General features: G+C 38.5%; 2 protein-coding genes across 9 annotated transcripts in view; both read left to right on the top strand.

Annotated features, from left to right (window-relative positions):
* LOC130259069 (BTB/POZ domain-containing protein KCTD5) overlaps nt 1-10,484 on the top strand; it is a 32,023-nt gene extending 21,539 nt beyond the window's left edge. For all 4 annotated transcript variants that reach the window (XM_056502992.1, XM_056502991.1, XM_056502988.1 and 1 more), the window contains one exon: nt 4,321-10,484. In XM_056502992.1, the coding sequence (XP_056358967.1) occupies nt 4,321-4,350 (30 nt within the window). In that variant the 3' untranslated portion in view covers nt 4,351-10,484. The remainder of the gene's footprint in view (nt 1-4,320) is intronic.
* A 1,992-nt stretch (nt 10,485-12,476) lies between these two features.
* Nucleotides 12,477-24,925, top strand: UBE2I (ubiquitin conjugating enzyme E2 I). Of its 5 annotated transcripts, none has more exons than XM_056503738.1 (7): nt 12,477-12,575; nt 16,448-16,526; nt 16,780-16,863; nt 19,490-19,562; nt 21,197-21,306; nt 21,469-21,548; nt 24,263-24,925. In XM_056503738.1, exons 2-7 carry the CDS (start codon nt 16,461-16,463, stop codon nt 24,324-24,326), a joined length of 477 nt encoding a protein of 158 aa, XP_056359713.1. In that variant the 5' UTR covers nt 12,477-12,575; nt 16,448-16,460; the 3' UTR covers nt 24,327-24,925. The 5 variants fall into 5 exon arrangements, with proteins under 5 accessions (XP_056359713.1, XP_056359711.1, XP_056359710.1 ...); XM_056503736.1 differs by having other exon boundaries at nt 12,478-12,575; nt 16,451-16,526; XM_056503735.1 differs by lacking the exon at nt 12,477-12,575 and adding an exon at nt 12,690-12,910 and having other exon boundaries at nt 16,451-16,526.
* The last annotated feature ends 780 nt before the right edge of the window (nt 24,926-25,705 follow it).

Raw genomic sequence — 25,705 nt, 5'->3', positions numbered from 1 at the left:
AAGATAGAATTCCTGTTCTGGATATTGCTTCTGTGACAGAATAATAATTGTTGCTTTTATAAACTATTGTGAGTAATACCTTTAAAGCTTTGCTGAGAAGGGAAGTTCTTCATGTAGATTCTAGGGCCAGAAATGCTTTTCATTCATTCATTTCTTTCTTATTTTATGTGCACCAGCTCTTCTGTCAGGTTTATTACATGTAGAGGATCTGATACAAACTTAGCGTATACATTTTCAGTAAATGTCTGATTTGGTAATAATTTAACAAACTTGTTCGAAGTCCAGCATAGTCCAAAGGTGGTCTCGACTGATAATTTTGAAACTAAGGATTTTTTTAGTAAACATGTGGCAAATATAAGTAAATAGTGTGATCTTGGTGCTGCAGTTGTATTTATCACAGGAAGCAACTCTGGGGAGAGATCCTTTCCACTGTAGTTTGATATCTGATTGAAGATCAGGTTACATTAAAAGTCACAAGTGGAAGAGCACAAAAAAAGCTGCATCTGAAAAAACAACTTAGGCATTCTTCCTAATATGTTGTTAAGTAATTCTCATATTTATTCCACTCTGTAGAAGATAACATACCATTGAGTGTTCAGTGGTATGGTGTGGGTGGCCACTTGAACCTGTATAAATTGAAGATACTTACCATTGCATGAGACTAAACTTCAGCTTCTCACTATACACCTAAACTTTTAGCTGTAAAGCAGCCTTACACTTATCTGTAGAGTTTGGACAATGCTCTCAGGCAGGTGGTGTGATTCTTGAGGTTGTCCTGTGCAAGGCCAGGATCATCACTTAGTGATCGTGTGGATCCATTCCAACTCAGCATATGCTGTGATTCTATTAAGTCTATGGCTGAAAAAAAACCTACGTTATTCTCTGAAATGATGCTAACAGAAGCTAGTGCTAGGGTAGTGTAAAGCCTTTTGCCAGGTCTTCAGGAATGGCTGAAAGGAATGGATCAAATCTGAACCTTTATTGAAACAAAGTAAACTGACACTTTGCTGGAATTGAATGTAATATTCTTAAGCTGCCTGAGAGGCAAACAGTCCTTAAAACACTTTTCTATCAGCAGCAGCTTTATTCTGAGTGGGAAGAAGTAGTGTTCATGTTCTGCTTTCCCAAGAAGCAATCGCACTCAGGCACTTAGAATGTGAGAGTTCATTCAGTATTTAGAATGTTTAAGCCAGCTTTGGATCTAGTGCATCTATAGGGAAAATAGAACAGAAATATGAAAATAAGAAAAATTCTCTATACAGCAGATCTGTACTAGAGTTGGGACAATCCCCAGCACCAGTACAGACAGGGTGATAGATGGATTTACTGCAGCAGTGCAGAAGACTTTGGGATACTGGTGGGTGAAAACCTAATTTGAGCCAGCAATGCTTGCAGACTAGAAAACCAGTTATCCAGGACTGCATTGCCAGGAGGTTGAGGGAAGTGATTCTCCCCCTCAGCTCTACTCTCATGAAATCCCACCTGCAATGCTACACCTAGCTCTGGGATTTCCCAGTACAAGGAAAGACCTCTGAGAGTGGGTCCAGAGGGGAGACAGGAAAATGGCCTGCAGGCTGGAACAGCTCTGCTGTGAAGACAGGCTGAGACAGTTGGGATTGTTAGGCCTGGAGAAGAGAGCCCCAGGGCCAATGTTACTGCATTTCCAATACTTAAAAAGCCTTATGAGAAAGATGAAAAAAGACTTTTTACCAGGGCTCCTGGTGGCAGGACAAGGGGTGAGGTTTTTAACTGAAAGAGACTTTAGATGGATATAATGATGAGCATATTTTTACCATTAAGGTGGTGAGACACCTGGCACAGGTTGTCCAGAGAAGCTGTGGTTGCTCCATCATTGGAAGTGTCCAAGGCCATGTTGGACAGGGCTTGAAGGAACCTGGGACAGTGGAAGGTGTCCCTGCCCATGGCAGAGCTTTGAATGAGATGATCTTTAAAATCCCTTCCAACCCAACCCACTCTTGTGATTCTCTGATTTCCCCTTCAGTAGAGGTAAAGGTTACAGAAGAAGTACCAAGAAAAGTGTGGTAAAGTATTGCCTGATGGAATAGAATTTTCAGCTTTATGTTGGGATTCCTGAGCTCAGTAAAGTGTGCAAAGTTCACTGTCCAGATCTGCTCAGCTTTATCTTATTGTATGCATTCCTGATGCTACAGAAAATAGTTTTAAGTCTATTAATCTTGCAAGTACTCTTCTAGGAATGAATGAACTAAAATGCTTCATATTAAATCAGAAATATTAACAAAATTAATAGATCCAGTATTATTTTTTAGTTGCACAGGTATTTGTTTTAGCCATGTTTTTGTCTCTTGGATATAGTTTCATTTACTGACTCCTATTTGCTGGGTCAGACTGTTGTCCTCTATTGAGGGCATCTACTGCAGCATTTTTTCTCTGCTCTGACCAACAGCAAATACTTGGGGAAGGAGTTTAAGTATGAAGCTCCTGATATATTTCCCCACCTTCTAGCAAACCTCAGTCTGGGAATTTTGGCTTCAAGCCTTCATCCAGGTCATTGCATGGAAGATACTGTGACACTGTAATACCATGAGTTGGTGTCAGTGGCACTATCTTCTGTAAGTTTATCTAGTCCCTTTGGCATGTATTACACTAGCAATTGCTGAGTAATTTATAGAGCCTGTTTTTTCCCCACAGAATTCACTTACATCTTTCCTATAGTTTCATATTAAGTGCTTTTTGCTTAGCACACATGTGTAACATTCATGAATTATCTTCATGAAATAGGAGGTGTTTTCTTCTAAAAATGTCCCTTAAAGCATGACATGGCTGGTGGAAGACGTCCTTCAAAATTTTTGAAATTTTTCAAAGTAGTTGCGCTGGTATCTGGCTTCACGACTTCAAAGCAATAATGCTGAATTTGAAATGAAAAGGAACTTTGTATATGCACAAAGCTAGATCCAGGTGTAGGAGGGAGTACAGTCAGCAAGTGATAAAGTGGATTTTTAATTTTTTGAGCTAACACCTCACTTCTTGCTGAACTGTCCCTGAACTACACAAATGGTAATGGGTGTTTTATGAACTCCAGCCCTTAAAAAATCCCATGGAGTTGGGCAAAGCAAGTGAGACCTTGCTTGACTTCAGTCACTATGAAAGACACAATATTAAAAGGAAACCAAATACCTCAACTTTTAAAATTTAAAACCATACTTGAAACTGTTGCGTGAAGCAATTGCCAGCCTTTACTCTACAAGCACAAGAGATAGAAGTGTCTGTGTGTGCTGGCAGGTTCTGTGGGCTGGAATGTGCTACTGGGTGTTTGTTGTAACATCAGGCTACACAAAGATCATAATAGATTGAAATTCCATCTTGAGGGCAGGTCTGCCATTGTCCAGGGATTGTGCCTTTGCTTTCTTTCAGCTTTTGGAATAAAGAGCCTTTCCCAATACTAAGAAAACTATCAAGAAACAAAAGAAAATGAAGTATCGTAAGACTTTTACTTACATATTGACATTCTTAAGTACTTGATCTCAGTGTTGGAAGCTTTGCTTAATGCTTTGTTTGCCTTTTGTCATGATTGGTTCTGCAGCCTGCTGACACAGTTCTAGAGTACTACGAAGCTCAATGGTTTACCTCATTATCTCTGGTTGTGATTCTGTTTTTAGAGCAGCAACATTACAATATTGTTGCTTGAACAGACACTCCTAAGACTTGGATCCTTTCCTCTCTGGAGGACCCAAAATAAACTGAAATGGAAGAGGAGAAAAAATAGTCAAACTGGAAGTAGAGTGGGTTGTTCATTTAAATCTTGCCAGGCTGTACTTGGTCTCTAAAAACTTCTTGCATCATCACTGCATCATTTCTGCACATTTTGCTTGCTAGGTCATGTTTTCAGTACTAATTTATGGAACACAATTTGCATCTGAAACTTTAGAAAGTTTGGACATTTTACTGGAACAGGAAAAATGAAGATTAAATTCCATTTCTAGTAAAGTACCCAGGTTAATTTACCACATAGGACCTCAGGATCTTCTGAACTAGGTTGACGTGCAATGGCTTAATTTTTACAATTGCCAACTCTTAAGTCTTATTAATGTATTAATTATTCATATTAGTAATACTCAATTCCTAGCAGTGTTTTACACCTGTTTTAATGGTATTTGATGGTAGACATATCAATCTGTCTTTTTTCAGCTTTAAAGCACAGACCTCAGGAATGTCTTGAACCAGGTCCCTGACACTTTACCAGTTATGTAAAATAGTCATTATGTTGCTCTTTGATCTCCATGCTTCAGGAATGACAGTGAGCTAATTTTCATTTATAGACTTTTTATTGGTTTATTTCAGATTTTGCAAGAACGAGGTTCCAGGATGTGAAGACAGTATTGAACGGTGACAGTTTTTTTCTTTTATTCGAAGATGGAGTGAATTGTCACACTGAAGAAGCTTGGCTGCAAAAGAAAAAATCTGATTTAGACAATTTTCTGTTGATCTGAGTTCAACCATATTTGCCTATAAGCTGGTGTCAACTTCTGGAAGCATTGCAAGATTGCATAATGGGAATAGATGGTGTGGGAGTGTGTGTTAAGTTTTGGTTGTAGTGCATGGTTGTACTCTCTTGCTGGCTGATTGACACTAGTCATTTGAAAAGAAATGACCATGCACTCATATTTTCCTTGGAGACATGTAGCACTTAATGCCTGGTGCTGGATGACCCGATGTTGATCAGTTTGGAGACATTTTCCTACTAGTCATTGTAAACCTTAAAAGGACAATGTAATTGGTGCTACACACACACAAACACACACACACACACACACACATATAAATGTTACAGCCCAGAAACACAAGTATTTGGGCATACGTTGTTTCAGAATCAGTGTCAGCCCCAGTTGACTGTATTATACTGCACATTCCTTATGGCTCTGTGACATAATCTATTATGTAATAACAGCCTAGGAGATCAACTGAAACTAGCACACGTAAAAGTTACATAACAGAGAAAAGGTTTCTCTGAAGGATGTATATATAGACTGGATGTATAGCTTCTTTTAATACGCTACGGGAAGACTAAACTCAGAGAAAATGGCTTTCCTCTGAGTTATTTTTGATGTTCCCTCTGTTAAAACAGTCTCCTGTAAAAGTTATGCTCCAGTCCTGGTCACATGCTTGAAAGTGGAATCAAAATTCACTGAAAATGACCAACTGAACATCCTGTTTCTTTGGAGGTGTTTGTACTCATATGTGTGTTTGTGCTTTTATAAAATGCTTTTAAGCATTGAACTGTGTGGATTAGGGTAGAGATTTTTCAAGAGCTGAAGGTTTTACAGAAATACAGCTGGCTAGTCCTAGGTCCCTATCTCTATGACTCGAATTAAAACCAACCTTAGTGTGAACATAAACTCATCCAGTTGAAAAACCTGATTACTTTGGATATTCAGGATACCTATAATCAACCTTTCTCTTTCTATACAGTTTCAACTATGCAGTTAAGAACAGTGTTTGAACAGAATGTGGAGCAGCTTTGTTAGTTTGCCCTTGATAAAGGCTAATACACAAGACATACACTATGTTTTGAGCAAGATCTTTAGCACATCTTCAGAACACTTAATGAAATGGACAGTATAAAACTTGGCTTCATTGACTCATGGAACCAGTGGAAGGGAGTTTCAAAAAGCTACAAGATGGTTTTAAATTCTAAAGACATTACAGTTTTCATTCTTGGTGATTTCAGAATTTATGCATATACTGTAGGTTATCCTTTACACAAAAGCCTGATTTTCAAACACCCAGGGTCTACTTTTTTAAATTTTTTTTAAAGGACTTAGACATTGATATAAGTTTGGCAAAACAATTTGTAAGAAACATTTCTACTAAACAGGTTAAGCAATGGGCTAAATGTTTTGACCGTGTGCCTAATGCTTGAAAGGATTTGTAATGCATTTTGCGACTTGGATGTGGTCTGCACGGGAAGCTGCTGGCCCCTCCACAACACATACAATTTTTGTCTTTTTTTAAGAAATTAAAACTGAATTAATTTACTAAAACTGTAATTGTGTAGGGGGAAATGTTTATACTTTTATACTTTTTTAGGTACCCATATTTTATCAGCTTAAATTGAGCACACAGATGTCCCCTAGTGACAGATCATCTTGTGTATCTGAAAATAGGCATAATAACTGTCTGTGTTAACTGCATATTAAAACATTTCCTCTGCTGCAGTAGTCACTATGTTTTTAAGCAGTATGACTCCACCAAATTCTCTGAGCTTCCCACCTCATGAAATTGCAGCCAACTGTGTTACTTGTTGTTTTCTTGACGTGCTCTACACAACATTGATCTAAGTGAATTTTAATGCCTAAAACACCAGTTTTACAGTGATCCTTCAGAATCAGCATTTGTGTTGCCTCTCTTATTAAACCTGAAAAGGACAAACTATGAAATAAAGTGAAATTTTCCTGAATGACATCAGCAAAGCATGTGTAACAAACTGAGCAAACTGAACAAATTCAGAGTATGTAAAATAGTGTTTTTGTTTAAGTACGGGGTTTTTTTCCCACTGGAATATTTTCGGTTCTAAAACCTGCTTTTATGATGAGATTACCTGCAGTTTAGTTTACATTGTATCCCTGTCGTAGCTAATTTTAGGGAAATGAGTGTTTGATACTTTTTTGCACTTTCTTTCCAATACCTCGCAAATATTTGAAGAAGGAGAGAATAGAGAGAATAGAGAAACTTGAGTAGGCAGATACCTTGTAAATTATTTTAAATACACTGTTGTTTGAGGTATCTGAAGTACCTAGTTTCCTGTTCTCGCTATTGCCATTATTGCTTTAATTTTTGTGATCATGTTAGGCTTTCTGATAGATGAAAATGCTCTCTTCAAATTTCTTCAAGGTATTAAGAATTTATCCCTAAATAAGTTTTGTTTCTTTTTGTTTGACAGTTGCATTTTCAAATAAAGTTAGTGACTTTAACGAGGTAATTGCATTAGGGTCTAATCTGCATCACCAGGCTTTGCAAAAATTGCTTTATCTGTTAAGATCTTGCAGGATGAAGTAATGTACCTGTATAATTTAAACTGGAGTCCTTTGTTCTTTCTCAGCCCTTTGGAGAGTACATAGCTGAGAATTGCCTGTGACTGTGCAGAGCTGCGGGTTCACTGGAAGGAACTATCAGTTCACTGTCACTATTTTGCTGGAACTGCAAAGCTGTACTGCAAACCCCTTGGACTTTGGACATACACAATTCTTGCACTCTATTCTTAAATCAGAATCACTATTATCACTTAAATCACACACTTTATTCTTAAATCAGAACAGTAATCCATGTTAGAACTTTAGATCCTGAGCTTGAAGAGCTCATAGAAGAAATAAAGCAGGAAGAGAGAGAGATGAAATTCCTTAGAGGCATTTACATGACAAACTTCTTGCAAAACTTGTTTAAAAACAGAAGTTCAAATTTGCTATAGCAGTTTCTTGCTTTGAGTTAGGAAACAGCATATTGTTGGCCATAAGTTTGCTCAGAGGCTATTTTCCTTTATTGGAGATGACATTGTTGTATTACATGCTTTTGACTTCTTCAAGCAGCAAGTAAATCAGAATTTTGCAATGAACAAGTAATTCTGAGGCCTCCAAGACATGACTGTCACATGGTCCATAATAACTGTCCAAATGTATACTCTGACTCAGCAGCTCCCAGCCCAAAGTTTACCTGAGATTTTGTCCTATTTATTGTGGCATTTCCATGGATTGTGGTTAATTGCAGCATTTTTTATCCCACAGTAATTTAATTGTATGTCAAAGACTTATGGAATTCTGAAGGTTTTTTTGGTTTATTACTAAAGTTTCCATCATCAGAATAATTTACTCATCAAAGCTGGAAATTGTACTATGTTTTTTTCAGAATTCTCAGATTTCTTCTAATGATAAAAGTTCCTTTCACCTTGCATTGTAGCATTAGAAGATATTTCTTAAAAAATGAATCTTGGTGAATCCATCTCCCATTTTTGTTTTCAGATTTTCTTTAGACAATACCTGTGTAGCTCCATTTCTAGCAATGTGAGTGCACAGTTATGATTTATTAGAAACAGGACTATTTCCTGCAGATTCAAAAATTGAATCAATCTCCTCTTTTCCTGAGAGAGGTGGGTTTTGGGTTATTTTTCAGGAGAAAAATGAAAACTGGCTGATTGAACAAAAGATAACTTGGTTGCAGGCATGCAACAAGTCTGCTGAGTAGTGTGATAGTGTTATCAGAAAAATGCTTCTCGTAACAGAGCATTATTCTGTGATTGTCTGTTGAGGTTGTTGAGCGTTGTCAGTCGCTGTTTAAGCTGTAGAGAGCTGCCACCAGCAAAATAACACACATTAGTTAATTTTTTTAAATTAATATTAGAAAAATGAACTTGGAGTGCAAAAATGCAATAGTATCTGATTCAGTGGAATTAAATAGAATCTGGATTATAATTACCCAGGTATCCTGGAATGTATTCCTTGGGAAGTACTGGGAGAAGAGTGAAGTTGTCCTGGGTTTTTTGAGGACGATTGAAGTCAAATGAAAGCCTGAACTGTGGGATTCTGTTTACTTAAGATGTGATAAAATCAGAACGTGCCATTCTCCTATTTTTATTCTCTCTCACTGCATCAAAAGTTTCAAGTTTTCAAACTGACTTTTTCAATCAGCCCCTGAACTGTGGGGCTCTTGAAAAGAGGTGAAATTTTGTTATGCCTTTAACAGTGTCTGTTATCCTAAGACGGCAGGGTTAAAACTGGAGTGGTCATTGGAGAATTGTATTTTCTGACACAACAGTTTTGAAATTCTTAAGCCTGGGAATGCTGCCTGTTGCTTCTTGTAGTTTAGACTGCAGTTATTTCCAGTTGTAAGGACAATCTTGAGATCTTACATGGGGTTTTGTGTGGAATTATTGATTCTTTACATAGTATGAATATTAAGTTTAAAGACAATGTGGAAGGTTCTCTGAACTCAGTATCATATAAGTTTTCTTTTGTTGCACAAAAATCAGGAGCTGTCTTTAAAGGCTTCTTAATAAGCAAGACTTTAAAGGGCTAAATAGATCTTATTGTCCAGTTTGCCCAAGTGGCTGTCAGAAGGAGCTTTTTCCATTTTCAAAGCAGAAATGCTAAGGGCTAAAATGCTTTCCAGGGCTAATTTGAGGTTCCAGAGACATACAATGTTTGAAAAACAACTAGTCTGTTTTCCTTTCAACTCATGGACTCTAAAATATTTTTTACAAATGGCTGAACCAATTGCAGATGTAAGTGTTCCTATATGGCTTGGATTTTCAGTATCCAGACTGGATAAGAGAACACCAGAGAAGGCAGTACACGTACCCTCCACTTTATTACTACCTTTGCTGAAATCTAACAACTTTCAAGAACAGTACTGGAAATAGAGAAGCTTTGAGGAAGATTCTGCCCCAGGAAATTGTCACGGAGTATTTCTTTGTCACAGAACATTTCTTTGCAACTTAGTTGACCTTTACTTTAGCAACATCAACTTAGGCATAAACGTCTCAGAAGTTCAGTGAATAGATACTGCTGCAAATACAGCTTTGTGGATGCATCAGAGGCTATTCAGGACGTTGTGTCTTAATAAGTACTATAATGAGAGAAAGTTTTTCAAAGTTGTTTTGCTGCTTTGGGGGTGAGTGGAAGGGGAAGAGGTTCTGTGACAGTGCTCCCCTTGCCTTAGAAAGCTGAGCCTAAATTTGACCTATGACCTGTTGTGATTTTGAGGTGTAGTTATCTGAAATGAGTAAAGAGTAAATGTATTTATTATTATGTACATTCTTGCTACTTTTGAAGATTTTTCCACAAGCTTATGCACAACTTTACTCACGTTAACTTGGCTCATGTGTACTTGCTAGAATGAAACAAGTGCCAAGGCACTCTTAAAAGAAATGTTGCCAGCCTCTCTACCTGAAACTGAAACAAGATCACCAAACTGAAGAAGTATCAAATGGCAGCTTTTTCCACCTGCTTCTGTCCTTGTCCTTACCTCAACCTCGCTATGAAAAATCTACTTCCTATGCACTCTTTAGGACCACCTACCCAATTCACAAATGTTCTCTTTTTTTACATTTTCTTCCAAATCACTGGTCTTAGAATGAGTTGTGCATCAGCTGTTTGTGCTTATACCCAAGTGGCCATACTTGCGGCATGTTATTTTCTGGATAGTGGACTAGCAATAACACTTTATTTTGTGCCAACTCATTGTCTCTAAAGTGTTCTTACTGCAGCAAAATTTGAGTTTTGATTTGGTTTTAATGCATTTGCATTAACCAAAACTCATAGCACAGACAAACTGAATTCAGGGAAATTTCCCTGAAAAAAGAAATCTGCTAGGGCTTCCCAAATAATTTGAAGATGGTTACAGTTAACCATCCCTTTCAAAACAAATGAAATGTGTGTGGGTACTTTTTAACTTCCTTTTCACAACACTAGTGTATTGTAAACTGCATGGAATAAACCTGTTTTTTCCCTTTTAAAGTGTGGTGTCTTTTCTAGATGCACTAATTGATGTTAATGGTGTCATATCCTGTGATAATTCCTAGTTTAGTGCTTCAGATGTAAAATGTAGTTGCATATTTGTGCAGTGATTCAAAGCATTAACACTTTCTCCTTTCTAAAGGAGATGTATCCTTTACTGCTGCCCCGAAGACTTCGTCACAAAAAAATTAGATCTATTCAAATATAAATCAGTTGGGAAATTACTTTCCTTTGCAACTGCTATAACTTGCTGATCATTACAGGAGGAAACAGTTGTCTCTTTTATGGATATATATAATCACATGAAAAAGTTTCAGCTAATCACTTTGCATACCTTTTATTTTGCATAATTCAAAAACCACCCTGCCTAACATCAAAGATTCTAGAATCCACTACTTTACTTTTTAATAGACGTGCTTCCTTTGCTTGAATAACTAAGCCAATGGAAATTGATGCTTTTTAATAAGGCAGACATATAATAAGTTTAGTATAGCAAGGATACAAATGGCTGAAGGAAGTAAATTATTTAAGTACGAAGTACGGGTGGTTAAAATTATCCAGGAAGCTTGACAGCTGTGTCCTCTACAACTACAGAGAAATTCATAAGTGAGTATTAGTATTGAGAAGACCATTGGACAGCTCTTATTTTCCAAACTGCTAGTAAGAATTTGAGAAGCTAAGACCATGGTTTTTAAATTCTTAAAATCTCTCAGTTACATATGAGGTAAGTTTCGTCTTAACAGTCTAATCAGTTTTAAGTGCAAAGCACATTCTGTGTCAGTAAAATTGTGTTATTTTCCTAAACTACTTTGCTGCATTTAATTGCATTTGAATTTTACTAAAATAAGTGCTAAGAACAATCATTGCTGTAGTAATCAAGTACAGCAATTACAGTAATTAAGTGTGCATCTATAGTCTCATAAGACTGCCCTACTAAAAGTATTGGTACTTAAGAGTCAGCCAGCATGAGTTTCAACCCAAATTCCTACTCTACGTATCTGTTGCTTCAAGTGCTTTCACCAGTTAGGAAAAGTGAGAGCATAAAAGGAACAAGTGTCTACCTTGAACTAGAAACCAGGTTATAAAGGGGACATAAACAACTAAGTCATTAGCAACCTGTTTGTATTCTTTACAATATTTAGGGTTCATTTGGCACTAGTTTTCCTTTCAGTGGGAAGTTTCACTTCAGAAAGATGAAAAGGATCCTGCGAATTCACCTTTTAGAGTGCTGTTCATCTTTCAGTGTGCTGAAATCGTGCCTGGTAGTCAAATATACGTGGTCTGTATGTATGCGACATTCCCTGAGACTGTAAAGTCTACAATTTCATGAGAGAGATCCTGTAAGTCAGGTGTTAACAGTTGCCACTGCTTTTCCTAATGCAAATGGAATTGTGTGGAAAGTTACACAGGGGAGTACATGTTTATCCTGCTCTACGGTGGGCATCTGCTATTGCTGGAAGATTTCTTAGGTAGAGTGATCTTCAGCATATATTTTGATTAGGACTGATTGGAATCTAGGCAATTATTGATCCAAATTGTCAATTCCAGAGTTACGAAGAAACCATTCTGAACTTTAATACTTCGCAGAACATGGTTTAAGTAACACTGACACAGACTAGCGCAATGCACAGCTAGGCACAGGTTTCGGGACTAAAAATTCTTCTGTTTCATTGAGAAAAAGAAGTTCGAGATGGGAATAGAACGTGATTCACATTCGGCACTAAAAATGAGTTTTTAGAAACCCTAACAACACCCCTGCTCCCTCCCATGGAAAGGAAACCAAACCAAACCAAACTAAACAAAGCAATGCGAAACAAAAACCAGGCCATGAGTCCCCAAAGGTCAGTGAAATGAGCGCGGGCGGGAGGCAGACTGCAGCCCGCCTTCCGTGCGGCCGGCCCGCTCTGCGATAGGCGGCTCCGCCCGCCGCCGCCGCGGGAGCGCCTCCCCACAGCGGCGCCTCCTCCAATCAGCCCCGGCCGGGCCCGAGGGGCGGGGTCCGGCCCGGCTCCAGCGCGGCCCGCCAGACCTGTGCGCGCCCGCCGACGGACCAGGCTTTCCTAAGTCGCGGCGGCTTCCACAGCGCCAGAGGTAAAAATTGCTTCAGCTTTCTGCCGGAGCTGGTGGGAGCGAGAGGCACGAGGAAGTGATCGGCTTTGGGATAACGCCGCGTGGATTTTTTTTTTCTGGTCCTTCATACTCAGGCATTGTTGGGGGCACCTCTGGGTCCTGTGTCACGAGGATGCGTAAAGCGTGACGATAGGATCACAGACGGATCGGGCCGAGGGACAGAATAGCGCTTTCGCGCTCCGCACCGAGGCGAGAGGGAGGGAAACTCCGGAGTGGAAACAAAGCAGCGGGAGCGGGAACATCCGGGTCACTCGCGCGGCCTCGATCCGGGACACGCGCGGCGGCGGCGGCTCTCGGTGAGGCCCGGCCGGGAGTGGGGCCGGGGTGGCCCCGGGGTCGGGGAGCGGGGCTGGGCCGGGCTGGCACCCCTCGCCTGCGACGGGACGGGCCCGGCGGCCATGTGCGTGCGGGCCCGGCGGTTCTTGCCTTCTGGCTGAGCCGGCCGGCGCAGCGCTGCCCGCCTGAGGCTCTGAGCGCCCCGCAGGCCTCGGTGGTGGCGGGCGGAGGTCTCCGAGCAGGGCGTGGAACCGCTGGGCCTGCGCGAGCCGGTCCCGCCCCGCCGGGTGTCTGCCCGGGAACGGCGGGCGGACCCGGCGTGCCGCGCTCAGGCCTTGGGCGCTGCCCCGGCCCCTCGCGGGGCCGGCGGGACCCGCGGCCCTCCGCGGGGGCGGGCGGTGCTCGGCCCTGTCCGGCTACTTGGCCGCCGAGCACCGAGTCCATCGCGGCGCGGCATCTTCTCTTTAACGTGCGACTCCGGTCGCCGCTCGGCTTCTTCTACCTTTCTCTTGCCACAAACAGAGGAGACTTTCTATCCTAGTCCAGAGTTAGTGTGCTTTGATTAAAGCTCAGACCGTGGCTTTCTCCACCTTTCTGAAAAGTAAAGTTTATATAGTTCGGGGCAAAATACTTCGATAATAATTTCTTCCTATACCAGTATTTCACCTGTAAAGTAAAAATGTGAGGCTAGCAATCTTAACGTTTTGGGTGTTTTTTTCCTTGCTGCTTAGGATCAATAAGTCGTACTGAAAGTTCTTGAACCTCGAAGCGCATATTGTTGATGTATTTAGAGAGTGGCACGGGAACGATTCTTTGCAAGACGTGCATTTTGTATTTGAAAGTAGGTTGTTCTACCCCATTGGAGGGTGTAAATGGGTAAGATATTCTGTAATGGGACACAAGAATTTGCATCTCTGATGAGCGTGATGGTTTTATTTTGTTCTTTTTCTAAAGCAGGCAGTAAAAGCAGCAGAGGCAAGCTACTGAGTAAAATTGGAAGTTTCTATTAACTTTCTGAGTTGATGGCAGTAAAAGGGCTATTACTACCTCTTAATGGTAGGGGTAAGTTTGGGAGATTAAACTCAAAACGTGAAGACTGGTCTTTTCGACTTTTGTGGCATGTGCAAAATAGGATTGAATAGACTTCTCTGGTGCAAAATTTTTTCTGGTCATGTAGTACATGAATAGATTGAGATATAGAGAGTATATATTGACAGTTTGTTAGCAGATGCTTTTGAGGGGATGCTTAACTAATGGGATCTTAGTTTTTGAAGTGGGCTTTCAGTCTTCTTTGTCTAATCTTTATTTTCTAGTAGACTGATGAGGTTTTAGGTACTTGTCCTCATCAATGTAACTGAAGTTTGTGGAAACCATATATGTGAAGCCTGTTGTCCCTCATTTGCACTGAAACTTTTCAGTGCTTAACTAAGTCAAATGCCTCAAGATTTGAAAAGCTATTTGTAGAGAATTAGAAAAATCTGTACTAGGGTACAGTATAGTGTGTAACAAAAGCAAGTTGGATGAATGGCCTGAAAACTCAGCATTTTTTCAATTACGTTAAAAGTTACTGGATTAGTGATGTTCTGCAGAAGATACACTAGCTCCCCAGTGAGAAACTGGCATTTTCCTTGAGGTGCATGTTGTAACTAATTGGCTGTTAGCAACAGGAAATGGAATAAATGTATTTGAAAGCACCCTGTAATGTGTCTTTTGGCAGAAAAGGTAACTTAATTTAGTGAACTGTGTAACAGTGTTCGGATGGTTCATAAGCACGTATGGTTTTCTCAGCCTAGGATGGGAAGATTAATATTAATGCAGTGGAGTACCAGGTACCAAAAGCACAACTGAAATTCTGCTGTATACTCAGTTCATTTACATCTTTTGCAAGGACATGGGCTCACAACGTATTAAAACTTGCTGTATAATTTGGCTAAGGGAGAGGTTTTTCGTTTGTTGTTGGTTTTTTTCCCCTTTTGCGGTTCCACCGGTATTTTTTCAATGACTCTGCATCTCCTGATAGTGAACAGACTAAAATCTGAAGTCCTGTGTACACATTCACTTAGTCCTGCAAGTCTTCTGCTGTAATTAAGATACAGGTCCATGTGTTGGAAATACTAGAGGAAAATTGGACTGAATATGGGAATATTTCTCTGTGTGTGCATGTTCACTGAGTATGAATTGTCCCTTTTAAAAAGCTTTATGTGACATTAATTTAGTTGCTGCTTTGAAGGTGAATTAGGGAATACGGCCATCCAGGCAAAATTGGCTTAAAAGGTTGAAGAACGGATTTAAAATACATGTTGTCCTAGGAACTGCATAAATTGCTTAATCTGGTGTTTTTAAAGATCTTCAATTCATATGCTTATAATAGTAGTAGACTGCAGTACTTCTTTTAAGTAATCAACATATTGAGTGGTTGTGAAATTTTGCCTAATTCTTAACCAGTGTGTGTTTGTTTGAGTAGTGTGGTAACATTGTTTTCATTCATTCTGTGAGCTTGTTAAGTGGAAGCATTCTGCTGTCAAAAAGGTTTGTTAGGTACATGCGGAGTTGAGAACAAATTGGCCTGACTTCTCCCACTGCCAATTATCAGCTCTTACTTAAAATGTGTAGAAGTGCAGGTATGATGAGGATTAAAAACCTTCATTGGAATTTGACCATGGGGCTGGTGAAACCCTGAGTTTAGATACAGTTTGACAATGAAAAATAAACTCTCGGTTTGAGTACTGTTCTGGGTGAATGGAGAATCCTCCCCTGAATTTGAGAGCACCACTCATGCACATGTTAGAACTGTTGTTCTGTGTCATGCAGTAGGGAATGACTTGTGCTCTGCATATTTTTTGTGTAGTCGTAGTCACCATGCTTGGCTGTTGCTAAGGCAGTGGAGGTGCAGAAATATTAATCAGTTTATACTGGAAATGAAAATCTGTCTTTTGGAATGAGCTGCTCGCTCTTCCCTAGCTGAGTTCTGTGTTGCTGCCTGTTCCTGCTGTTGTCTACAAGTTTTATAGTGGCATCACTTCAAAATTGAGATGACTTTGTTAAATTCCATGTCCCTATTGTTTTCGTGTGGATTACAGTCTTTCAACATTGATTTACCCAAAAAGTAATATTTCTTATTCCCATTTGCCAGAAATGGGAGTAATGCAGGTGTTTGCCTTCAGAAGAAATTTGCCATACCTGACATGGTGTAGGAAGGAGATAAATAGAGTGTGTGTCAGTGGCACGAATAGGAAGTCTGAGCACTTTTTCATTGGTGTTTCTGTTGTCAAGCTACTGTCAAAGTTGCTTCTAAGATGAGGTTCAAATATGAAGCAATAAGGTAAGAATGGAATTTTGTAGGTCGAGTCCAAGAACTAAGAGCTAGATGGCATGGAGAAACTTGATGTTATTCATGATGATAAATTCTGCAGGCTGTGCAGAAACATGCTTCTAGGTTAATGAAGTGAAAATGAGAGGTCAAAATAATTCTTGAGTGAGCAGGGCTTATAAACACATAATGCATTGTTTATGCTATAACTAGAAGTATGTACTAAGAGTAATTACTTTTGTTTTAGAAGGACTCTGAATATGTCTGGCATAGCTCTTAGCAGACTTGCACAGGAGAGAAAAGCCTGGAGAAAAGATCATCCATTTGTAAGTATGCAAACCACCAAATACTTGACTCTGCAGTTGTTTCAGTGTTCTGGTGATGATTTTTTCATTACCTCGAAAGGCTTTTAAAAAAAACTAAAATCAATTTGTTTAATTGAAAAAAAAAAAAAAAAAAAGCTGTTTAAAACTATGTAGTGCAAAAAGAAGTAATTTTGTTTAAAGATAAAACATATCATGAAGTATTTTAAGTATGTCTTGTAAAATCCTCACCCTGTGTCTTTTTGCCTTAATTCAGGGATTTGTAGCAGTACCTACAAAAAATCCAGATGGCACAATGAATCTAATGAACTGGGAGTGTGCTATTCCAGGAAAGAAAGGGGTAAGACTTACTAGTCTCCTGACTTCTCATTTATGGTGAAAAGTAACCTAAGTTGCTTATGCATTATGCTGACAATTGAGAATTTAACTTACGTGTAGTTTAATAAAAAAGTTTGTGTCCTGCTGCTTCTTTCGAATTAAAAGTGCAGTGGACTAGGAATATTGGACGAAGTACACCATAAGCCTGTTCAACTGTTGGCACTTAGCACCTTAAGAATACAAGTTTTCAGAAGAGTCTTTAAGAGTCTTGTACTGAACAAACTGGAGGTTGTCTTCTGCTTCTTCTGAAATATTGCTATTAATTACTTGAGGGTTTTAATTCTTTCTTTCAGGTCTTCGGTGTGGGACTTTTTGCCTTGCCTTTTCTACTGCCTTTTGCCAACTTGCTTAAATACATTTATGATCTCGTTTCTTAGATTCTGAGAAGACTCTGTGTGTAGGCAAACCTGCAAGGCCTGTGATGCTGACCAGCATTGCACTTACAGTTCCAACTTAGTTTTGGTAGTTGTCTGCGCACAGCATTAGTTCATTCTTAAAGAAGCACCGATAAATAATCTAACGCAGTGCAAGGAAAAGCTCTTCCCCTTGTGTTCTGCAAAAATAAGATTGTCCCCCATAATAGTTTATGTACCTTATTGAGATGTCACCTTTAAATACTTAAGTATGATTTTTATGCCATACAAAATCTTCGTGGTATTGCTTTGAAGTTCTGTAAACCACAGAGTGAAGCAAACAAGGCCTTAAAGCCAGCTTCATGTGTACTAGAAAATATGGCACACCCAGAAAAGATCAGTTATGCTGATGTGATTCCTGCTAATTAAAAAAATTATATTTAACAAGAAGCAGCATGACTTGCTCATCTCTACTAGTCCAGGCGCTTGCTCTCTGTTGCTTTTGTGTTTGGAGGCGTCCTACACTGCAGCTGCTTTCCCTGAGATGGATGAGTAGTTGAAACGTCCAAAATGCTTTCTTGTCAGCCAGATGAAATACTGAAGTGGTGTTAATCCTGGGTGGGATGCTCCGTTCACTCATTTGACAGCAAATCACTTCCCAGCTACCTAAAATTTGCCTCAAAAAACCATCTGCCACTAGTCCCGTAATGCAATATGGTCTTGATGGTACTGCTGTCATACTGATAGCCTTAGTAAGGCTACTGAGTGTCTGCTATCTTCCACCCATAAGGTATGTTGCTCTATCAGAAACGTGATAAAAACTTCACCAACTGTTCTAGTCTTCTGTGTAAATTACTAAAAGCTATTTGTCATCCTCTGTGACTTAAAACAAACAAAATATAGGTAGCTTATTCTACCAAAAAGCTCGTATTTTCTGAATGAGAACTCCTCAAAGAAGGTATGGAGAATAGATTTTTCTAGATGTTGACAACTGATTACAGCAATTTAGAATGAGTTGTTTAAATACACTATAGCAAATATAATCAAACATATTTACTTCTGGAAATGTGTCATCTTATTTATTATTAGCATGTTTTTCTTCCTTTTCTAGCTTGAGACTTTGCATAATGAATGCCCATGACAAGGGAGTGATTTTTCTCTTTTCATGTAGGTTTTTGGGTGCAATATTTTGGCTTTCATTCAGCTAAAAATCACATAATTCTTATAGGAAATCATTAAGAATTTCCTTCTTCATACAGGAAATAATGAGGAATTTCCTTCTAAGGTAGTCTTCAAATGTATCTGTCTGTCTGTGAGGATAAGATTTGATCAGTTTTGCTCTTAAGATGTGAGACCATCTTTACTCCAGTTGTTTTAAAAAATCAACCCAACATTTACTTTCACTGCAGTTTTTCCATAGCAAGGGCGAGTTACAGAGAAGTGGCAGAGAAGTACATTTTACAGCTATGAGAATCTTCTCTGTATTTCTACACTTCTTAGCTGATCTCAGTTTATCAGAAGATGGGCTTTTTTCTTGTTTATATGACCCTTTGAGTTGTGCTGTCTTATTTGATTTGCTCTATGTCATGGGAACTGCTCCTATGAGTGCTCTTTCCCATTTTGGGTAGGGATAAAGAGCCTCTTAAAATTTCTTGTTGTACAAAAAGATGGAATCTGTGAGGTTACATTGTACCAAACGCAGACAGGGTTAGTTTAGACTAGTGAATCTCATTAACTGTAGCAGTGCTACAGTCCTATCCACATTTTCTGTTCATTTGTGATTTTATTAGCCACATTCATAAGGCACAAGAGAAGCCATTTACATTCACGTGCTTAAGGGGTGTATCCATATTCTATCTTCTCAAACTTAAGTGGGGGTACATCAGCCATTTCCTCACTGTATGTGTATCATGTAAAACTTCAGAAGTATTCTCTTCTTAAGTAGTGTGAAAATTTTACTTTTATATGGAATTACTGGTGGTGATCATGACTGTATTGATGACTCAGCATCACTTACTAGCTGTAATGAAGAAAGAAAACCCCTCTTTCCCTTCAGCTTCTTACATAGGTAGGATAGCTTACCGTGGTCTAGACAGTATGCTACAGTGCAGGACAGCTATTTTCTGCTGTGTAGCAGAGGAATGTCTTGTGCTTTGCCTGAGAAATTGTGTTCTTTTTTTCCACAATTTTGACTTCTCCTGGCTGTAACTGAAACTCTGCATTAACTTTTTATAGACACCATGGGAAGGAGGCTTATTTAAACTACGGATGCTTTTCAAGGATGACTACCCTTCTTCACCCCCAAAATGTAAGTAAAATTACAGAAAACGACAGGTTTATTAGAACTGTTTTGAATTAATCCATGAGGTTCTTTAAAATGGTTATTACTTTCTTGCAGTCTTGTTTGCTTTTTTATTTTTTTAAGACACATTGCTTTTTCTATTTTCCCCATCTACTTTGCATTCAGAAAGTTGTGATGAAATCAGCTAAGTGCTCAACACATCAAAATTGGGAGGGGAGTGAGATTGTTGTGTAGGTTCCATCAAAGTCTGACAAAAGCATCGCTTGAAATGCTCACTACATTATCAATACTCCTTGGAGACTAATATGTAGACATGCTTAGACAAAATCCCTGTGTTCTTACTGTTAAGTTGATCTTCTAAGCTGAGAACTCAGAAGATAGGAACTTGGAAAAAAGGATTCTACAACTTGAACCTTTTAATCAACTTGCTCTGTAGAATACTAATCTGTTCTTTTTCTGCTTTTATGTGTAACTTATGTGATCTTCAGATACCTAGTTTTCTTATTAAGTTTTTGAACTGAATTTTCCTTATACCATCTCAAATTTACCTCTTATAGAAATGTGAAAACATCTATTGCCTTGCACTGTTTCTTGGTTCTTGAATTGGCTATCATCTCAAATCAATGACAGTGATTACAAATCACTCTTTGGCAAATCTTTTACAAATTGCTCATTAGTATATTTCAGCTCTATCAGCTCCTGGCTACTCCTTTTGTTTGATACCACCTAAATACGTGTAACACAGGGGGAAACATCTCTTTTAACTGAAAACATTTCACATTATTTTTTTGAAAAATACCAGTTTTCACATCCTGACAGTATTAAAGGAATTGTCATGCCTTAAAATAAGATGTATATGTGATAAGACTCCCTACCAGTGCAGCTTCTGAAGTACCACAGAACTTCTTAGGGGCAGCAAGACTGTTATGTCTTGTAAATATTTGTGATGTCAGATGGATTAGAAAAATGCACTGAGATGTAAATATTTCATGTATTTCAAAAGGAGTGCTCATTACTTTACTCAAGATGCTAGCTGTTGCTTTTAAGTCCTGTAATATGCCAGAATATAGATTGAGTGGCAGAAGGAAAGCTGCTCAAGCCTTCAGTTAGTCTTGTAATTTAAACTTGGTTCCTCTTGTTCAGTGCATCTCGATTATACATAGGGAGATATGAAACTGAAAAAGATGCTAGGAACTTTTAAGTTTTCCTTGTATGAAACTTTCATTATTTTAAAGTGAGGAGAGAAGAGATGAGTGAAGGTAGTACCTTTCCTTTACACAGTAACATGTGAGACTGAAAAGACAGAATTGTTTTTAAAAGGTTTTATCACAAAGCTACAGTTAATTACTTCATCAGTTTCTATTCCTAAATCAAAAAATTACCAGTCAAAAAGACAATGTTAGATTGCCTGGATTGATGTCACAGATCACAGATATGATGGAGTTTTAGGTGCAGGCTGAGCCAAGAAGAGAACTGGTATTAATAGCTCCAGAAATCTGTGGGGTTTTACTTGGGGATTGGTGGTCTTCTGCCAGTGTTGGTTTGGGGATTTTTGTGTTTTGTGTTCCCTTACTGGTCTGACCTAACTCTCTGATCTTCCTCTTAGCACAGTATGCAAGTAATTTCCTCTTCTTTATCAGGTAAATTTGAGCCACCGTTATTCCACCCAAACGTGTATCCTTCAGGCACCGTGTGTCTCTCCATCTTAGAGGAGGATAAGGACTGGCGGCCAGCAATCACAATTAAACAGGTCGTTACTTGTACTCAGATCTTTAATGCTTTTGCTTTGCTTGCTTATCTGATGCGAAGATGTTCACTGTGTGTTCCTAAAATTGGTTTCTAAGGGTTTTTCACTGAATCTCTTAGTAATACCCATAATACATGCCTGTTACTTCTATTCCTTTTTCAATAGATCTTGTTAGGAATACAAGAACTTCTAAATGAACCAAATATTCAAGACCCAGCTCAAGCAGAGGCTTACACAATTTACTGGTAAGTGTCTTTGCATATGAGCTTGAAAGCTGTCGTATTGCCTACAGTTGTCTGTATATAACATGCAAATGTTTTTACAAATGACCAGGGGAGTTTTCTTACCTTCATGACTGTATTCTATGGGGATGCCTAGATTGTGCTAAACTTGAACAAAATGGTAACTTCATGGCTGTTAGGCTAGTGGAGCTTTTAATGGCAAAGCAACAGCAATAAAGTGTGGAGACTCCTTATATCATGATTTTCATCATGGTTCTAGCCCAACACAGAGTCCTTACCCTTAAAGGCTGAATGAGGCATCAGGATGTCATGAGACCAGTAGAAGAGACTGAATTAGGTGATAAGTCAAATTTGTCAGTACAGGAAGGAGTAACTTACTTCTGCCCAGTAGTGTGTACCTGTAAGAATTTGTGCCTGAAGGATAAAGGCGAGCTGTGGTCACTATAAGAAATACGGCATTTTTGGAAAACTACATCTTCCAAAAGAATAGGTTGAAAAGTACAGAATGCCTATAGCTTTAGCAGAATGAAGTTTGCATTGATTAGAAAAGGGGATAATTTGTGGGCTAAAGAGACTTTTAGACTTTCTGAGTTACTGGGTTTTTTATTTTTATTTTAATATTTATTTTTCGACTTAATAGTTTTCCCACTATTAAAAATGGATATCTGTTCTATAATCTTTAGGGGAGCAAAACATTTTAAACAAATGCTTTTGGCACTGGCAGCTACTGATAAAAGAACCAAGATGGAATTGTGGAATTACAGTTCTGGAGAGAAGAGGCCTCCAGGAGAGTGCCAAGTTTGAAAAATAACATTTTATGTGACTGCACATGCAAGCTTTGTTAAATGTGGCTTTTTATGGGGTCCTAGTGAAAAGGAAACATAGGGATGGGTAGTGTGTTTTGCATTTAATTTATGGCTTCACTCAGTGTTATTTCTTTAAATACTTACTGAAGACTTGATGGAGTTTAGTGCATATGGAAGACAGTTAAGTGACCACAGTTGTAGGAGCCAGGAATGATGAAGGCCTCAATAATACAATTCTGTATGTCTACTATGTATAGATAGTCTGTGTTTTAATTTTTTTAATCACCTCCCACATGCATGTATGTACAAAACCAGTCTTGGCTAATCTTGTTTCTCTTTAAAGTGCTTCCAGGGGGAAAAAATATCTGTTGAGCTTAAAATACTACATGTTTTTTGTTACTTCAAGTATGTATAGTCTCCCATTTAGCCTTTTCATGTCTCTTGGACATGCAGAGTATTTCAGATGGATTACTATTATTCTGCAGTCTGAGAGTGTCTCTCTCTTGCTACTTAGAAGTTAAACTGAGCGAGATTGTGCATGCATCTGTAAGGTTGGCACAATTGATAAATACTGCAGAAGATGCACTACTGTTTACATAGATGCCTTTTGGTCAAGCTGTTAAACTTTCAAGATTAAACATTCAAAATAGGAATACTTATTCTCAAGATACCTTCAGTACTGTCGTTCAGTAACTTTAGCACTCCTAATGTGCTAATCTGCTTCCTCCTGTTTGCTGTAGGCATTCAGGGTCTCCCGTGGAAGGCATTCTTCTGTGTGGATTTTGTGTGTGCCAGACTTAACAGCTAGGCTATGTTCTCATGTGGCAGTGCAATACAACTTAGAGAAAAAAATGTTAAATAAACTTTGTAAATCTATTCACAAGAAGATAGACAGTCTCTTTGCTAGCAGTTTTTCATTACACGTGACCAAAATTGGTTTAATTTCTTCTTCCCCTTCAATCTGTCAGGTTCTGAGGATATAATTTTCTGCCTTTCTTTTTTCTTTCACTGCAGCAAGCCTTCATAGCTGAAAGCAAGTTAAATTTACTGCAAAGCTGTCTGCAAAATCTAGTCGCTCTAAACTGTCTCTGGCAAAAGAGTAATGGTTACAAATTTTTGCTTAGCTCAATTCACACTTTTGACAGCTAAATACAAAATGGACAACTGAAAGTAAATGGATGCTTTACAATGGTACTACTATCCATTGTTGGCACAAGAACAGAAAACAAAGAACTTGCCCTTTTACATCTTAAGCCTGAGGCTTAGTGACTGGATGTAGTTCCCTCAAGTAATACTTGTTTAATCAATCTGTAGCAAGTATGCTACACTTAGCTATGTTAGCTTTTTTTTGCCAAATGAAGATTAGGATAAACCTTAATCTGTGAGTCAGGGTCTGTAGAGATAAACGCTGAAATTACCACACCATTATAATTTTCCAGTTTCTTAGGAATGGAATAATTTTCTCTCCAAGGCAGCAAATATAATAATTTAAAACAGTATGAAGTCCACCAGCTGTTAGTGAAATGCTCTCCTCACTTTGTACTGTTAGGATACTGGAATTTGTTACTAATGACCTCAGGTTTTCATGTGAGTGGGGAGTAGAAAACTTTATATGAATGACAGAATGTTTGCACATGATGTACAGTTGGTCTTGGGAAGAGCAGGTGCAAACCTGCTCAAAGAGACTAGTACAGTACAAAGTCAGTGCAATTGTTTAACAACAGGTGATGTTTGGGAAGTAACTAGTTGAACAGTACCATACTTGTCCAGAAAAATCTTTAATTTATTGTAGTGTTTAGTGAATTGCTATCAAAAGGGTTTGCCTTCAGCAATGACTTCTCTTCAGTATGAAACTAACTCTGGAATACAGCCTCTGATTTAGCCAGCTATAATTACCCTTTCTCTTTTCAGCCAAAACAGAGTGGAATATGAAAAGAGGGTTCGAGCACAAGCCAAGAAGTTTGCACCATCATAAGCATTTGTCATGCAGCATCTTAAAAAGGAAGGGATTGGTTTGGCAAGAACTTGTTTACAAAACTTTTGCAAAATGTAATGTTGCTATGTACAATTAATATCAACATAAGGGGAGGGGGTTGTATGTGTGCCATTTTCCATATTCGCCAGTTGTATACAGTTCTAAATTTGCTGAATTGCCCCCAGTTTTTTCATACAGGGTCTCTTCCTTCAGTCTTTTGTATTTTTGATTGTTATGTAAAACTTGCTTTTATTTTAATATTGATGTCAGTATTTCAACTGCTGTAAAATTATAAACTTTTATACTTCTATAAATTCACTAGTATCTCTAGTTACTTTGCTATCTGATGCAGGCATGCTTTAAAATGTTAGAACTATATTTAGCCTCTAGCTGGCTGTATTAAAAAAAAAATCATGCCCTCCACCCCCTTCCCTCCCTGAATTTGTTTTTTCTATCTTTCAGAAACTAGGTTGTTATTGCTTAAGAGCCTCTGAGATCCAAAGTTAGCCAGCATCCTTAATCTGCATCACTTTCTTTGTGTTTATATGGCATTCTGTCTGTGTTGCTGTTTAGAGTAAATAAACTGTTTATATAAAGGGCTTTGTTTCACTTATCTTCATTAAAATTATTAAAAGACTGCCAATTAAATGGCTCTGAACACAATTCAGTGCAAGTCCTGTTTTTAAGGCCCATGATGCTGCGTTCGCCTTTTGTTTAGATGTTGCCTTCATTTGTTCTGCCTGTCCCTGTCCCGGAGCACGTTTGTGGTCCTTCCTTTGGGCCATGTGTGGTAACAGCAGCAAGTCAATTCTGATTGGTTCCTCAGGCAGAGACCAGTGGCTTACTGTGCATAATGGGATCAGCATACTGGTTGTCACCATGTTAATACAAAATTATGTGAGTTTTAGACTGATAGGAACAGTAATAAAAGTTGTCCAAGGAATGCTGAGGATTTTTAATGGTGCTTGTTTATCAGAAATAATTTTCTGCCTTTTTCCATATGTTAATCCATATAGCTTCCAGGGAAAGGATGTGCTGTAGGCAATTACAATTTCCTTCCATAAAGGAAACCTGTTAAATTACATAATTTAAATGTATGTATACATTTTCATGTATGTGAAGCTGATATGCCTTCTATTAAACTTTCACTGCTCTTTTCAATTGTATTTTTAAAGTCAAAATCATTCTGCAAAGCAAAAAGTGAAAAGTTTTGTTCCATCTGAGCTGAGCTTCTTCAGTGCATTTATTAAAAAATGGCTACTGCTCAACATTTAAATTTTTCTAAGTTGCACAGCTCTGTTCTCAGATCTGTTTTGCTTCTCTGCATTTGATTGCTATATCTTTATAATATAAAAGCATTCCCCAAAATTAGAGTAGCT

This window comes from Oenanthe melanoleuca, chromosome 14, assembly GCF_029582105.1.
Source record: "Oenanthe melanoleuca isolate GR-GAL-2019-014 chromosome 14, OMel1.0, whole genome shotgun sequence".
Taxonomy (NCBI): domain Eukaryota; kingdom Metazoa; phylum Chordata; class Aves; order Passeriformes; family Muscicapidae; genus Oenanthe; species Oenanthe melanoleuca.
The sequence above is the reverse complement of the archived record's forward strand: the minus strand, read 5'-3'. Positions and strand labels throughout refer to the sequence as shown.

Excerpts from the sequence above, each read along its gene's own strand:
- UBE2I (XM_056503738.1), top strand. The coding sequence starts at position 16,461 with ATGTCTGGCATAGCTCTTAGCAGACTTGCACAGGAGAGAAAAGCCTGG. Across the intron at positions 19,563-21,196 it reads CCCTTCTTCACCCCCAAAAT|GTAAATTTGAGCCACCGTTA; the intron begins GTAAGTAAAATT and ends CTTCTTTATCAG. Across the intron at positions 21,307-21,468 it reads CAGCAATCACAATTAAACAG|ATCTTGTTAGGAATACAAGA; the intron begins GTCGTTACTTGT and ends CTTTTTCAATAG.